Source organism: Natator depressus, chromosome 11 (assembly GCF_965152275.1).
Source record: "Natator depressus isolate rNatDep1 chromosome 11, rNatDep2.hap1, whole genome shotgun sequence".
NCBI classification, from domain to species: domain Eukaryota; kingdom Metazoa; phylum Chordata; order Testudines; family Cheloniidae; genus Natator; species Natator depressus.
In genome coordinates, this window is record NC_134244.1 from 28,439,135 (window position 1) to 28,455,847 (window position 16,713).

A 16,713-nucleotide genomic window follows, 5' to 3' on the forward strand; every position below is an offset into this window, starting at 1 on the left:
ATTATTTACTCTCCCTTCATCTAACCCTCCACACCAATATTTGTTCATAGTAAGTTATAGTACTGTGGTAACTTCTGAACATGGGAACAGAACTACTTAAAATGTCAACAAAAACATAAGATCCAAATACCTTCTGAAGATTTTGCATGGAGTAGAAATAGTATCAGAGATACAAATATTAACATTTAATTTTTTATTAGAGTACTGAAAAAACAGTTTAATTCAATAACAGCAAAATAGATTGTTATAAAATTAGTTAACACCCACACTTTAAGATCAAAGAGCCTGTTAGGACTAGAAACACTGATGGACTGGTACACGTGTTTTCCAGATTAGCAGACTCTGACCACATTCTCTAACATTTTCTATCCCTTATGACAAATCATTATAATAATTGGCACTAATGAAGATCCTTGTTGGTAATCTCAGCTGAATTGAATGTAGTCATGGAACCTGAAGTGCTCTCTCGTTCTGAACATGGCTGTGTCAGGGAACTATGAAGATGACATTGTGCTATACTGTTCTGTTGATACAGACTACACATTTCAGAGCTAACAATACAAAAGTTTCATGAACACTAAACAGACGTGAAAATTTCTCCTTTTTAAATTTAACTAAATCAATAGGAAATTTGAGGATTTAAAAATAAGGAGTAATTTCCGCTCTTCACCAGCGCAAAAATACCCAACACTACACTAAGGAACTGTATGCCTGTTTTAAGGTTCCATATCTCAAAATGCTTCTCAGCTTTGCAAAACCAAAGTTGGCTAACGTGAATTTTGAGGACTGAAATACAGACTCAACAAGATACCAGGGTTTAAAAATCATTAAAATTTTCCATGACCTAAAAATATTTCAATATTTTTATCACAATCTTATTTTACTTTGTTTTTGATATATTTTAATGATTGCTGTCTTGAGAACTAGAAAAACACTCTCCTAAAAGTCCAAGAGATATTAATAAAACTGGGACTTTTCAGCTTGGAAAAAGAGAGGACTAAGGGGGGGGGATATGATTGAGATCTATAAAATCATGACTAGTGTGGAGAAAGTAAATAAGGAAGTGTTATTTACTCCTCATAACACAAGAACTAGGGATCAGCAAATGAAATTAATAGGTAGCAGGTTTAAAAAGAACAAAAGGAAGTATTTTTCACACAACCCACAGTCAACCTGTGGAACTCTTTGCCAGAGGATGTTGTGAAGGCCAAGACTATAACAGGGTTCCAAAAAGAACTAGTTAAGTTCATGGAGAATAGGTCCATCAATGGGTATTAGCCAGGATGGGCAGGGATGGTGTCCTTAGCCTCTGTTTGCCAGAAACTGGAAATGGGCAACAGGGGATGGATCACTGGATGATTACTGTACTTGTTGTGTTCATTCCCTCTGGAGCACCTGGCATTGGCCACTGTCAGAAGACAGGATACTTGGCTAGATGGACCTTTGGTCTGACCCAGTAAGGCCGTTCTTATGTTCTAATCAAAAAACTCAATGGGAGCAAAAAGAAGCTCAGTACACCTGGCATTCAGGTCTAAATACTGAATGGCAAGAGTGGTGGTTAACAAACTAGTACAAATACTTCAGAGGCAACTAAAGTATGCAAACACTAGTCAAAGACTGGTAGTCTAATAGAAAAAAAAATTGATCCCTAAGCATGTAAACTGATTTATAAGTAACGTGCTAGTAAAAGTAACATGGGGGGGTGGGAATCAAATAAGGTTTTTCTTTAAATGTCCATACATGGACTTACAGTCATTGTACTTCTATTAACTTTCTGAAGCGTTGGTTTTTACTCACCTGTGTTCCAGGTGGTGTAGTGCCTATTTTAAAAAAAAAAAACACAAACAGAATGAGAAACACTAGTGTTTAGCAAAACATTTCTAAATTACATTTTTTCCCCTCTGGCCTTTTATAAATTAAAAAATGACTTACTGTAAATAAAAGATTTGATAAAAACTAAAAGATAAATGACCTACCCGTAACTCCAGTTCAAGAAGATTATGAAGATAGATTAACCCTTGGAATGGGCACCCAGGGGCATCCAACCAGAACTCTTTTGCCAAGAATGTCTGTTGGGGCTACACACGTTCTTGCAGCACCAGCTGTTCCGGGCCTATAATGAGCCATGACCCACAAACACAATCTACTTTTCATTATGCAGGTCCCAGTTCAGGGAAAACAACTCTATTCATAGCAGCACTTAAGCATGTGCTTAATTTCCATTTAAGTCCTTCGGACACAAGCATGTGCTTAAATGTTTTCTTGAGCCATGTCCTCAGAATTTGAATTAAAAGACTCCAAAGAGAGCAGGGAAGGTCAGGAGTGTGAATCCATATCAACCACCCAATTGAAAAACCAATTACTGTCAAATAGCCTCTCTTTCTTCCAGCATAAGCACTATTGAGCTTCACTCTTGAAGACTAAGTAGCAGTAAAAATCCCCAAAATTTCCATACTGTGGTACATGTACCACAATGCTACATGAGTTGTTAGAAGTTGTATATGGTCACACAATTGTTGTCCCCTTTTAAGGCAAAGTGGGCCCAGGGCCAGTCAAACCCTGTTCCTTGACATAGTACCTTTAAAGGAAATCGGTATTCAAAGGAGCAGCAGATCAGCTGGGAAATGGGGCCAGATGTAAATCAGGTGGCTACCTCCTTAACATGATAAAACCTAGCTGTTAGGTGACTCCCAGGAGGAGGAGTGGCAGCCTTGAAAGGAGAATTACAGGGGAACATCAAGTCAGGAGAGAGGCTCCTTGGGATGGGAACCAGAACAGCTAGTTGACTGTGGAAGCCTGCCTGAATCATAACATACCCCTGGGGGAAGAGGGCCTGAAACAAGGGGAAGAAAGGCGAGTCTTCAGATCAAGATCATGCAGTGGGGCGGGAACCTGGATAGGGGTAATGCTGGGTACACGCCAAGGAATTATGTGCACAAAAAATGATGCAAAATTGTTATGCAAAATTGTACTTTTTTTTTCTTTTTCACAGTTTTAATACAGAACAACACTATATTAATGCAGCCTCTTTAGACAGATATAGAAGACAGATTTCATGAATTTTGTTTTTATAAAAGCACATTTTAACCACAAAAACCCATATCTTTTCATCAGTTAACAAAAAGTGTGACACTAAAGTGACCCAGCATGTGTGGTTTGTGAAACTGAAAAATAGTTGTTAAATAGTGGCTACTTAAATTAAGACTAATTTTTTTATAGTGAATTGGTACCAAAAACATTTTTTTTCTACAACGAAGCTGATAATCACATCTTTCAAACTCCAAGATTGAAATAAAAAAAAAATAAACAGAATATTGTAAATCTTTGCTCTGTATAAGAATATGCAAGATAAACTGTGCAGATACACAGTATCTTTCTTTCATTCCAAATATGAAAACACAAGCAAAGTAACTAAAGTAACTGAATCACAGAAAGTAGAAATGAAGAAAAAAATGTAACATCATGTATTTTTAAATACACTAAGGATAGGACAAGTAAAGAGCTTAAATTAGCAAGGGAAATTTAGATTAGACATTAGGAAAAAATTCCTATCTGTAAGGGCAGTTAAGCACTGGAACAAGTTACCAAAGGAGGATGTGGAATCTCCATCACTGGAGGTTTCTAAGATCACGTTAGACAAACCCCTGTCAGGATTGGTTCCGACAACACTTAGTTCTGCCTCTGTGCAGGGGACTGGACTAGATGACCTATCGAAGTCCTTTCCGCTCCTACATTTTTAAGTTTCTATGGACAACATCCAACCACTCTTATCAAGCAATTGTGGTTATGTTGACACAGGCTGAAATAAAGCACTACATTTTATGAGATTGTCCTTGCAGCTAAGCCTCTCTTTTTAAATACTTTTGTGATTTGTTCAAGTAGCATGCAATTGTTGATTTCCTCTCATAGTTGACAACACCATCAGTTTTTTTTTTGGCAAAACTATTTAATGCTACATCTGTCCTCAATGTCTGTCATTTTTACTATGTCCTTTACAGTTAATAGCAGTAGCGTAGTTGGGAATGGAAATTTGGGTGGGTCATAACTTGCAATAGACAAATATCACAGCACCCTTAGTCCTGAGCCCCGTCTTCTTCCAGCTAGCCCCATCCAATGAGCTCCTACCTGGCTGTGTGCATGTGTGCGCGCAAGAGACAGACAAAGGGACACCTCGTCGATCTCCTAAACACATTCCCTCCTCCTCCAGATGGGGTAGAGATGGGGCAGGCCTCATCTCCCTTACCAGCTGTGACCCTGGGTGCTGGCCAGGGCTGACCAGCACCACCCACTGAGGAGGTGCTACCACACGACACAGAAAGGAGGTGGTGGCAGCACACAGACCTGTCTCTGCCAGGGCCTCCCTGCTTGCCCTGTGGTGGAGACCAAGAAGCATTCCTTCCCCTCAGGGAGTGACACAGACCAAACTTTGGGAAGGTCTCAGATCTGAGGTGCGTGGCATATACTCAAAGAATGTGAGACTCACATCCTGGCATATGTGGGGGGCAGGCAGACATCCCCAGACTATAGAGCTTGGGGACCTGAAGGCCCACCCATGGGAACACATTCCCAATCCCTGACCAGCCCTGTGGCCTTGCTTCCCCTGTGCTCACTAGGTCGACTCCTAGCACCAGCCAGCAGCATTGCAGGCTGCCACTGCTGCCTGTGCCACCAACACAAGCCAGCCAGGTGAAAAATGCTGCAGGCCAGTAGGGGCTGCATTTGCCTGGCCACGCTTTCATCATGCTGTGGGCTGGGCTCTACATTGTTCCATGCTGCCACTTCTGTTGCCCCATCACCCCTCCCCGCTGCTCCAGAGCCAGCCTACCATCCATGCAGCCCCACCTTGGTAGGGCACAGTGGCTACAGGCAGCACCACCCTCACTCCCTCTGCCCAGTCTGCATGCCCAGTGGCAGCCTGGATAGCCCCACAGGCGAAGCGCTGCTCGCCCTGCTCTGTGGGGAGATGGACCCATCAAGCCAATATGAGGGTGAGGGCAAGGGCTCAGACAATAAATTTGGGTGGGCAATGCAGTGCCCTGTCAAGGCCATATTATGCAATATCATACGCCTATGCGTAGTGAAATGTATTAAGAGTGCAATTATGAGGGCGAGTGATTGCGTAATCCCCTGGGGAGAAGCTGGGTAAGCCTGCTTGACTCTGTGCATAGCCCTGTGAAGGAAGGACTGTGAAACCCTTAATTGAGAAGAAGGAATCTGTGGCTCCAAAGGGCAGAAGGAGTCCTGTGGGGAAGACTCTTCGGGGAGGGGAGCTGTAGTGAGACTTGCAGAGTTCCCTGGCTCAGAGGGAACCGGACAGGAACTTGAAGCTTTTGAACAAGAGTGAAATGAGACTAATGCTACTCAGGCCTGGTCTACACTGTGGGGGGATGGGGTGCGAGCTAAGTCAGTCTACGTTATGCAACTTCAGCTATGAAAATAGCGTAGCTGAAATCGACATACTCAGAGCTACGTGATCCCAGGAGAGGGAACCAAAGCCTGAGCCCAGCTGCCCCAGGTGGCAGGGCAAAAGCCCAAGCCCCACCATCCCGGGTGGGGGGGGGGGGGGGGGGAAGCAAAGCCCAAGGGCTTCAGCACCAGGCAGGGGGCCTGTAATCCGAGTCCCGCCAGGCTTCAGTCCCAGGTGATGGGGCTCGGGCTCTGGCCTTGGCCCCAGTCCCCAACAAGTCTGAGCCAGCCCTGGTGACTGCATTAAAATGGGGGTAGCGACTCACTTTCTCACAGTTTGGGAACCACCGCTATAGTGGGTTTCCCTGCCCCCGATATTCCATCCTGGACCTAAGAAACTTATAAATTCTTGCAGAAAAGTTAAAGAACTTTGACAAAGTAGCATTTTCCGATTAAACAGATTTATCGAAGAATTCGCAACTAGTCCTAAACCTCACATTCTCTAAGATTCCAGTGGGACTCTTCCAGCCAAACTCCCTTGTTTTCTAATCTTCCCCAGGCAGATCTCCACCAGGTTCATTCAAATTTTTTTACTGTGAGTCCATAAATATTTAAATTAAGCCTTTGAAGACCTAAAATAAATGTGCCTGAAGGAGAAATTTGCATCCGGCACTTCCAACATTTTTTTTTTTTAAACTAATTTTTGTACATGAACTAATAATGTTTGAGAATGGCTGATGCATACACTATTTTAGACCTGGTGGAATGAACCTCAATACCATCAAGCACTGAAACATCTGCAAGATCACAGACCTGCATGTGCTTTTCAATCCATTTAGACAACCTCTAAACAGAAATAATCTCTCTGGATTTATCAGAAATTACAAATAGTCCAGAAGATTCAGAGAGACCTTAATTCTATCCATGTATTAAATAAGGGCCTCTTAACACCTAAACTATGCCATTTATCTTCTCCCAGTACTGAGTGCAGATCAGGTGAAAACACGGGTAATTTAATAGCATGAGTTCCACCAGAACTAAACACCATCTTAGGGAAGACACAGGTTATCCTTGTGGCTCTCAGACTCATTATAATGACGTTCTAGACACTGGCAATCCAATCTTCGAGGAATAGCTTACACAAACATCTTTGCTCTAGATTATCAATTGGCAATTCCATTAGTTTCATGAGCACTAAGTTCAACTCAGCTCCCAAGAAGGTGCTATTCACGCATGGGTGGAAAGAATCTTTTGACTGGAGAATGTACATCAAATCAGATATGGGACAACCTGAAGAATATGGGAAGGAGGTATGAGATCCCGAAATACCCTCTTGGTCTGAATGTTTGGTATTACGGGGGAATACAGATAGGCCGAGAATCTTAAGAGTAGAGGTCCATAATGACAGACAATACTTGAAGGAGAAAAAATAAAATAATATAAAACTAAATACAAAAATGTTAAAGAAAACTAACAAGACACAAAAAGGTTTTAAGGTATATAAAAATTATCCTTTTGCTTTCTTTCCATGAAAGCTTTTTCATGTCTGAAAAAGACATTAGGAAAGACAAAACATCACTATAAACTAAACTTAATAAAGAATTTATATAAATAAAAGGGAAATTGGATAAAGGTTAATTTACATTGTTTGTAAACTCAAGCTTCATTTTTTTTAGATTTATTAATTCCAAGTCTATTAAAAGATTTTAAAAATTTAATGATTGTGTATACATACCTACTTGTGTGTCCATACTGTTTACTCCTGGCTGTAGAAACAACCAACGTATTATTTAAAAACAGTATATTAAAATACGTTTACTAAATATCATAATAATCAATTCAAAGAAGCAACTTGTTCAAGTTTTTCCAGCAGCAAAATGCTCCATCAACTTAAATGTGGGTCTCCATCCCTCGCACATATAACAATAATCATGGGAATTCCAGCTCTATAAAGGAAGTAATTTAGGATAACAAGATACTTTTCTGAAAGGGCCACACGTTCACCAATTCATTTCAATGAATCTCTTGCCAAACTCACAAAGAACAGACCTTCAGCATGCAAATGGAACACTCATCCAGTATATACAGTGCAGATGACCAGCTAATTCCAATGCTGAAATAACACACCTGACGCAAACCACGAGGGTGTGTTTGTGACTGATACCACCACCTGTGTAATACTTTAAACCTTCATTGATTCAAACAGCAATAGATCAGCTTTCACCCATGAAGAAGAGATGGGCTTTGGGTACATGTCTGAATAAACTTTTTCAGATTTAGGTCAATAAAGACATACTGCAACACCACCACTATGAGTAGTGCAATCACTTGATTTATCCCACACCATTTTTTTTGTCAACTTAGTACTAATAGAAAAATGGATTTAACAATTGATTCACTAAATCTACCATGGATTATTATTTCTATTAATCATTATACTCCAACAGCCAAGTCTGCTATACTTTTAATAGATTGTCATGGGTACCCAGAGCCTTGACTGGCACTCTTTTATGGTTAGTACAAATCTCAGATACAAAGGGGGAAGAGAGAGGATTAAAAGGATTTAAGAATTTCTTGACTTCTATCTTTTTATGTAAAGCTTTAACAGATACACAAGTTTACTATTCATTGGACTCAATCCTTCAGTTACTTGATTTTTTTCAGGCAGTCTGCACAAGAGATAACTGAACATCTAAATACTGATTAGCAAGGTAGATCCAATAAAAACACCCATACTGGTGCAATCAAGTTCAAGGTTACCCAAATGATCACTTTGAGAGTAACTGATCTTGCTTTATGCACTGGGGAAAAATTTCAACATTCCTAAGTGACTTAAAGGGAAAGCCCCTTTTACTATCAAGGTGACTAAGGCCCCTAAGAAACTTAGGCACCTTTGAAAAGTGGGGGGGGCGGGGGGTGTGTGTGTGTGTAACTGCACTATCTAAAGCTCTATTTAATTTTCTGCCCAGGTAAGTAAGCACTCTAAGGATATCCCAACATAGATAGTTTTAGATTTTTCAAAGCATGAAAAAAGCAAATGATAATTACCAATAAACTGCTTGATAATATGGGAGAGAGTACTCAACTGATTTCCAGACTCCAAATTTCAGAAGGACTACATTCAAGCTCAATTTATCTGAACTAGGAAAAAGACTTCCAGATGTAATTTTTTTATCCAATCAAACTGCCAACACCAGCTGATCTAAAGTGATGCTATGGCATGGTCACAAAAAGTGTGTTTTTGTTTTTTATTTTTCTGAGTAAAGCTTCTTTCACCTGCCAATATGACCCAGGGAAAAATTCCTTCCTGGCCCAAATATCGCAAAGCATGTAAGCAAGACCCAGCTGTCAACCACCATATAGCATGAAAATGAAATAGTTATCTTAATTTAAAACAGAGAATATTGTCGTGTTTAGATTCTGAAATAACATATCCTTAAAAATATCCTTAAACAGTATACAATTTGTAAATTGTACTTAACTGATATTATTCCTGATCATTTTATAGTATGAAAGTATTTGTCAGAGCTCCAAAAACCAACTGAAATAATATTTTCATATATTTAAAATTGGATTGAATTTTAGCATACTAGATCTCTCTTTTTAAGCTCTTTTGACCACGGTGCTTTTTAATTTTTTTCCCCCCAAGATCTCTGAAATTCCTCCAAAGCTTATAATGGGCAATCCAAGTTAGAAATCCATAATCAACTTAATATAACAGAAATATCATTGATTTCTTTCATTGGCATCTTTTAAGAGATTTAATGAATTAAAATTATTTCCCTATTTTTTGCTGTGTATTATTAATGTGGAAATCTGGATGAGTACTAAACACCTTATTTTTTAAAAAGTTACAATAGATGTACAAAGAGAAAGTGCTTGGTGTTATAAGAATTCAATAGTTATATGCAATATTGAAATCTGGGTAGAGAGAATGTTTTGCATGTTAAGGAAGTAATTAGATTAAATACAGATCACTCCTCCATTAAGGTGCAGGTGACTGCTTGTGTGTGTGTCTTCTGAAGTTTATTCAGCTACTCACCTCTTCCTCACAGAATTTTATACACAAAGGAGGACATTTTTAGCACAATTTTATACAAGTTCAAAAGCTTGACTAGACTTTATGAAATGCTAGTAATAGTGTTCACATAGGGTAAGATAGTTTAAAAAGTGAAAAAGACAAGTTTTAAAGATTACCGGTACAGTAGGCTGCATATGTGCTTGGGACATATGAGACATCATCATTCCAGGCATCATTGACTGCATCATTCCAGGCATCTACAATTAAAATGTTATTGTAGAGTGTAATTGAGAAAATATATAGCACCAAGTATGAACTATTTATGATAGTGTTCCAGTCTCTCACTACTTATTCTGTTTGATAAACAAGTCTAATAATCCCCTAGAACAAAAGAAAGTGTAGCAGAAGTTTGTAGAAGTCTACATAAAACTAGCAACAATGTTAAGATAGGAAATAGCTAGATTTTCCACAAATCCACTCCAACAGACTCCCCAATTTAAAGGGAAGATGAGCATACATTTCAACTCAGCTCTGAAATATTAGCAGAAAGCTAAGACATCTATTGTAGACAGCACTATTTGGATTACATGAGAATATGTAACATTAAAATGACAAGATGAGTAATCTATTGATAATGCTGTGCCCGTCATAATAGGAATCCTAGGCTAGAACAGGGAACATAGAAGGAAAGATTTCTCAGAAAATCGGGGGGCCAACAAACAACAAAATCGGTTAAGTATCATAAATGCTAATCCAGACTATAAATTGGTCCCCTTTGTGATCTTCCACAACTCTCTTAACTTTGATGCCTTCTTTCCCTTGACTGCTAGGAGGAGTAATTCTTGAGGTAACTGCCTCACAGTAGCGTTATAAGAATTAATGTTTGCCAAGATCTTTCAAGATGAATAGTGCTATTAAAGAGTTAAGTAGCAAGAGCGAAGAGTTCTCAACCAGTTCTTGAATGGTTATAAACATCTAGAAAAACATGTAACATCAATGAAAACCATGTAAGCTACTTTTAAACCACGCTACTTCCCTTAAAACAATTTGAACATGGTAATGTGGACTGGCTATTACAATTTGTTAAAATTTCAGTCCAGATCTATGTACTGTCTGAGGAAACAAAGACCCATAGTTTTTATTTTGATAAGCTAATTTTTGTCTGGGAGTACATGCTTAGACTATTTTGAAGAGGCAGTAACTACAGCAAATTTATATAGATAAGTTACCTGTTAGTGACCAACTGATGCACTATAAAGCTGTTTAAAAATTTTCTTAAAAGATTTCCTTCGTATCTTGCGCTTTTCCCAGTTTTCCACTAGTTCTTGATATTAAGAACTGATAAGCCATAAATAAATGTGGCAAAGAGCACAAATAGTAGTGCTATGCTAATCTGATCATATTCAGCTGATGAAAATTTTGTCACTCCGTCCCCAAAGAGGCCTTGGGAAGTCAACCCCTTTACGTTTCAGTCATCCCCCATTACCTTCATAGACTTTGGCAGGCTGGCCAAGTGACCCCAGGGAGCATCAGATTACCACTCCCCTCATCTTGCATGGAGAGAGAGATATTTGGTAGGGCTACAGCTCCACCCTCAATCCACAAGGTTTTCTTGGGAGGGTGAGGAAGAAAGGAAAAGTTGGAAGGCGGCCCTCCTATTCCTCGTCATCCTGTAGAAGCAGGAGAAGAAAGCACTCTTGCCCCACTGCTACTTCCAACTAAGTGGGATCCGAACATGTGAAGTTTCCTAGAAGCCCTTGCACAAGTACCTACAGGAATCTCAAGCATTCCTTATTGCTCTGAAGCCTCTCTCTGTAGCTTGAAAAACCGTAGTTTTTGAGATAATACTGCAGTTATTCTCAGGCCCAAAGAGCCCTTGCAGATTGAAGGTTGGAAAAAAGACCCAATTATTTTCAGTCCCAGGAGATTTTCTTGTGAATTAAGTAGGGCAGCAGCCCTAGAAAGTCACTCAAAGACACAAAGAGTAGCAATGGCCTTGTCCACTAAGGCACCTGAGAAGTGAGTTTACAAACCTGCAGACTGTCCCCTCCCAGAATGCTTCAGAGAGAAGCAGAAGAACCAGGTATTTGCTAGGGGAATGGTCCTAGCATCCAAGGAGATGGGCCAATAGACAGACATTTGCAGTCTAGTAGATTTAGAGTCAGAATACCAGCCTACTGGCCCATTCTTATTGGCCATATAGTCATTAAACCTCTAACCTCCCCTCATTTACTTTCCATTTGCCATCCCTTCAAGAGCCTTTTCTTCCACAATGTCTGCCAGAAGCTTGCTGACTAAGTTATCTACTTACTTTTTTCATTTATTACACTATGTGGGAACTGCTCATTACATGGACAGAAGGGGTAAGATGATGGATGAAGGGGGCACAAGGGCAATGGGACTCTGGCTGAAAACTTTGGGGTAAGAGATGACAAGGGGATTACAAGTGTGTTTATTATTTTAAAAAACACAAACGCTCATAATTGGTAAGACATGTACCTATGATCAACCTAATCACTCTGTTTTCATATTGCATCACTCCATCTCCATCTGCCTTTGTCTTTTTAAACTGCATTACTCTTTGCAGCAGGTATGTATCCAACATAACAGACTGCCATACTGTGTACTGCAGCGTGAAAAATGTACCAGACATTCTTCAGACCTACATCTACTAATAGGGTAGGTGAGCCACCCTCCAGTCATTAAGATTCAGGGGTTGCCCCAATACTCTGGGAAGGGCGGTGATGGAATTCCTACTATGGAGTTGACCCTGGACCTTTCAAAGGAGGCTCCATCTTTCATACCGGCCTCTGACTAGCAGGTGTCTTGTAACTTTGAATCTGCTTTAGATTCCTCACAATGTTCGTAAGAAGGGTGTTCCCCCAACTTCCCACCCCTCGGTCTTGTCAATTTGACTCTGCTTTTGTTTAGGAAAGCCAGGTTCACCAGAAGCAACACTAGAGATTTCTGCATATTCAGGAAGGGAACTGCCCTATTTCAAATTCAGAACTTACTTAATAAGGGACAGGACCTTTCATTGTTAAAAACAGAAAGCTTACAAAATACACAAAGGTATAGTTTAGGCCCCCCTTTACTTGCCAACAAAATTTTATACATGCCACTGAGTGGCCAAGTTTATTTTTCGAGACATGCATCATGTTGACAGACCAGAAATAACAGTATGTTACGGAAGTGTAAAATAGCACCAAATAATTTTACATTTCTTCCCTCCATCTCCTGTAATTTTCTTCCATCCCTGGTTATAAGACTTTCTTAGCACAGAGCCAAAGAAACAGAAACGTTGCAGCTTCAACATTATGACACTACAGTCTCTTGCTAGAATTAAAAGGGGAGTTTTTTGTTTGTTTTCAGGATTTTTGGTTTTTAGAACTGCACACTGCTAGATGCACCTTATCTGTCCTGAAAGACTAACAGAATACTGTCTAAACTAACAATAACAAAAGTTGTGAATTCAAGTACCGAATCCTTTTATTTTAAATTTTGAAATCACAAGACAATTTCATTTTTTTGTTACAATTGTAGTTTCTGCATTACCAATGGACAATGCTATAGAAACATTACATTTTAATGACTATTAACATTATTATTTCCAAGGAACTCTGGGAAACTTACCTGTCTCTCAGATCGGGGGGGGGGGGGGGGGGAGGAGGAGGGGAAGACACAGATAAGCTGCCTTACCTGTCCCATTGGTGGTCCGCCCATTGGAGGCATCATCTGAGGCATCATTCCATGTGGAACCGGTGGCATGTTCGGTGGCCTCTGGCCCATCGGGTGCATTCCCATAGGTGGATAATGCGGCATGCCTGGATGCCCCATCTGAAAAACAATGTTAATAAACAAAGATATTAACATCAAAGCACCCAAAACACAAACTGTGGAAATGTAACAAAAAAAATAGGTGCATGATAAACATTCCATTACAGAAGGAATTTGGTCACTTATCTATCTTATCTTCTGATGGATGAAGGAAAATACACAGAAAATTAGCTACATCAAAATGCTTATATGTTCATGACATAGCTCTAAAATGGACCACACTCTAGAAGAGCGGACAACTACAGATGGTCAGCAATCGTTAATATATATGAAGTTAGCAGATGTACTTAAAAATTCCAGTAGAATACAGAGGAAAAAACCTGGAAAACTCCCTCAATGTGTAAACATAACACAAAGGCCTAATACACCTATAGATGCAAACATTTTCATATGCCATTCCATCTGACTATGCTTAATGGAAGTATACACATTACTTCCTACATTTACTGTAATGTCAATGCTGCTGCTTATAGATTGGCTCCAAAAAATTTTCTCTATCTTTTCTACAAACATCTATATCATACATTAAACTTTTTATGGCCAAAACACTTTTCTTTTTAGAACAATAGTTCTAAAAGAAGATTAGTTCTACTAAAAAAAACAGTGAAAAAATAACCTACTGCTGAATCTATACTTTGCAAGGTAATAAACGGATAAGAACAGATTTAATAATTTTATTAAGATAAATACTACTGGCACTAGGAGACCCAGGGTGAGGAGAGAATTGTGATCTACAAGAATGTGAAACAGTACGGAAGTTTCAGAGTAACAGCCGTGTTAGTCTGTATTCGCAAAAAGAAAAGGAGTACTTGTGGCACCTTAGAGACTAACCAATTTATTTGAGCATAAGCTTTCATAAGTATGGAAGTTGACTTTGTACAGGGCACTTTGCTCCATAGTGATTTATCCATCAAATTATTAGCATGTTCATCAAAAGATGTCAAAGTAACAAGTAAACAACTGATAAACTCAAAATCTTAAAAGAAAGTAGAATAGACACAGAAATTGCAAATCTGTACAGGTCAGAATATGATCAAATTTTCTCCATCTTATCATAGAAGTATATTTTAAAAGATTGATCTTGTACTGATCCACCATAGTTATTTTGGCTTTAAAGGAGAAGTGACACCTAATAATTAAAATAGTAGTTTTCAGTATTTTTGGCAGTGGAAGGTAACTTTTAAAATCTTTTTTAGTTATATAAAACAAATAAAGAGACATCTCCACTGTGATTCCTTCCTTCAATAATATTGAAGACACTGGTTAAATTGAAAGAATAACCAGACAGTTTCTCCATTATTTTTGTACTTTAATTTCAATGGGTCCTTGCAGATCCTCTTGAATATGGAAAGCTATGGTTTATGGAAATATGAAAGGTTTTAAAATACTGAAAAATGATTTAGATAAGTTAAAACTGATGACTATTCTGCAAAAATTTCCCTTTTTCAATATACCAACATTATCTTAGCTACCAATATAACATTAATTGGTACTGTAAAATGAAAATATTAACTGAAAGTTTGGATTTCAGCTTGCAGATATACAAAATAATGGTTTCTAGCTCTAGTGTTTATTGAGAAAGCAGTCACTAATATTTTGAATTTCAAGTGTAATAAAAGCAAAGGATAATAAGAGAAGTGTGATTTTAATTTGCAACATTTCACAATTTGTCAAGGATTCCCAGCTTTCCAATAATAGATAGTATTTATCTGTAGTGTTAGTGCTATCTGAGGCTTCAGATCTTTATATGGTCACCTGGTGTCTTGAAGAAGAAAGATTTTTAATCCCCCCCACCCCCCAATATATATATACTTGGCCAAAACTACAGCAGATTCTAGATCATTAGCCACTAGGATTTTCAATTCCTGATAATCACAATTTTCCATATAGTAGTTCAGAAGTTACTATAATCCTTGGTCACCAAGCCAAAATGTTCAGAATTAGAAATACCTCATAGCAAACAATGAGAGACATTCTGCTTAGAAATAATTCTGCTTCCAACTTATATTTCCATATTTTACATCAATTGGATTGTTTATAAGAAAATGCATTGAACTCAACAAAAAATAACTTGTTTCTATGGGAGGATCCTCATTAGCAAAAAACCAAAAATATACAAGCAAAACCAAAAAACCCACATACAACTGTTTTTAAAAATTTTCTTTACTTTTCTCTGCTTATTATACTTATTGTGCTGGAAGATATGTAATATTATTATCCCACCAGGATAATAAAATTGAGAGAGATGAACTTTAAAATTTTAGGTTAGTAGAAAAGCACATATTGATAAACTGCACATTTAGGAAGTAACACAAAGTACTTTTTAAATTCCCGAGCAAGTTTAGATCTCACAGTAGAAAGAGAAATGTACTCACTTCTTTAACTCCAGATGTTATACAAATAATCACGGATGGAGGGACAAAGTCTGCCCAGTTCCCTCCTCACACCCCATATAGGTCAGGAAAAGGCTAACCTTTCTGATCTCAGGCCATTTTCCTCCCTTTTTCTCCCAGGTGTAACTACCAATCAGTTGCCCCCAGACTACAAGCCCTTCTCTCAGTTTCACTGTGGTGAGAACATCTCATCCCAGCAATAACACTGCACTTGCCACGCTCTCCTAAGGATCTCACATAGGCCAGCTCTCTTTGCAATGCTGACTGCAGAAGCAAACATTCTCCGTGGACTCTTAATCCTAGGCCACCAGGGCAGAAATGCAGGGAAGCAAAATACACTCAGAACTTTGCCTCAGAGAGCTCCTGAAGGGCATGCAGCATTTTTCACAAAACGAAGTGCTGGAGTCCCTGCCCCAAAGAGCTTACAATCTAAGAGGAGCTCAGTGGGAGAACAAGCCAGCCCCACAAAGCGACAGGGAACCCCTCTCTCCAGCTCCAGTAGGAGCCATTAGAGCTGCATTAGTGTCCTCATGTGCATGTCTCACAATTCACTATTCCTACTGTAGCTGACTGTGTAAGTCCCCTGAAGAAGCTTCTAAGAAAGGCTCGAGGGGATGCCGCCAGGCTCCTGCTGTTCTGGGTTCCCTTCAGGCTCTAGCCCAGGTTCCCAGGAAAGTGAGCAGAGCTGCTCCCATGGTGTTACACGCCCACAGAGGTGCCCCCTCCGGGATGCAGCCGGGAGCCATCTCCCTCCTCCCCTCCGCGACGCTGCCATGCAGGTCCCCGCCCCCTCCCCTCTGCAGCGTTTAACCCTTCACTTACCATGAGGGATCCTCTATCCACTCCGCCCGGCCTCATCGAGGGGTTCAGGAGGCTCCCCCCGCCACACCTGCCAAGAAGCCTCCCTCTAAGTTGCTGCCGCGACGAGGGGCCAAAGGGCATCAGAGGCTCGGGCTCCCCGCGGGGCGGGAGCAGTGGGGCCAGGAGGCTGACAGGCTTCCCACCCGGCCAATCCGGGCGGCCTCCCAACCGGGAACTCTTCGGCGATTGGTCCGT

General features: G+C 39.7%; 1 protein-coding gene across 2 annotated transcripts in view; it reads right to left on the minus strand.

The window, feature by feature from the left end:
• The window catches only part of PRPF40A (pre-mRNA processing factor 40 homolog A), a 45,692-nt gene extending 29,054 nt beyond the window's left edge, over window positions 1-16,638 (minus strand). For both annotated transcript variants that reach the window (XM_074967355.1, XM_074967356.1), the window contains exons 1-5: window positions 16,480-16,638; window positions 13,127-13,264; window positions 9,604-9,684; window positions 7,142-7,172; window positions 1,798-1,820 (exon numbers count right to left, since the gene is read on the minus strand). In XM_074967355.1, the coding sequence (XP_074823456.1) occupies window positions 1,798-1,820; window positions 7,142-7,172; window positions 9,604-9,684; window positions 13,127-13,264; window positions 16,480-16,599 (393 nt within the window). In that variant the 5' untranslated portion in view covers window positions 16,600-16,638. The remainder of the gene's footprint in view (window positions 1-1,797; window positions 1,821-7,141; window positions 7,173-9,603; window positions 9,685-13,126; window positions 13,265-16,479) is intronic.
• Between the last annotated feature and the right edge of the window lie 75 nt (window positions 16,639-16,713).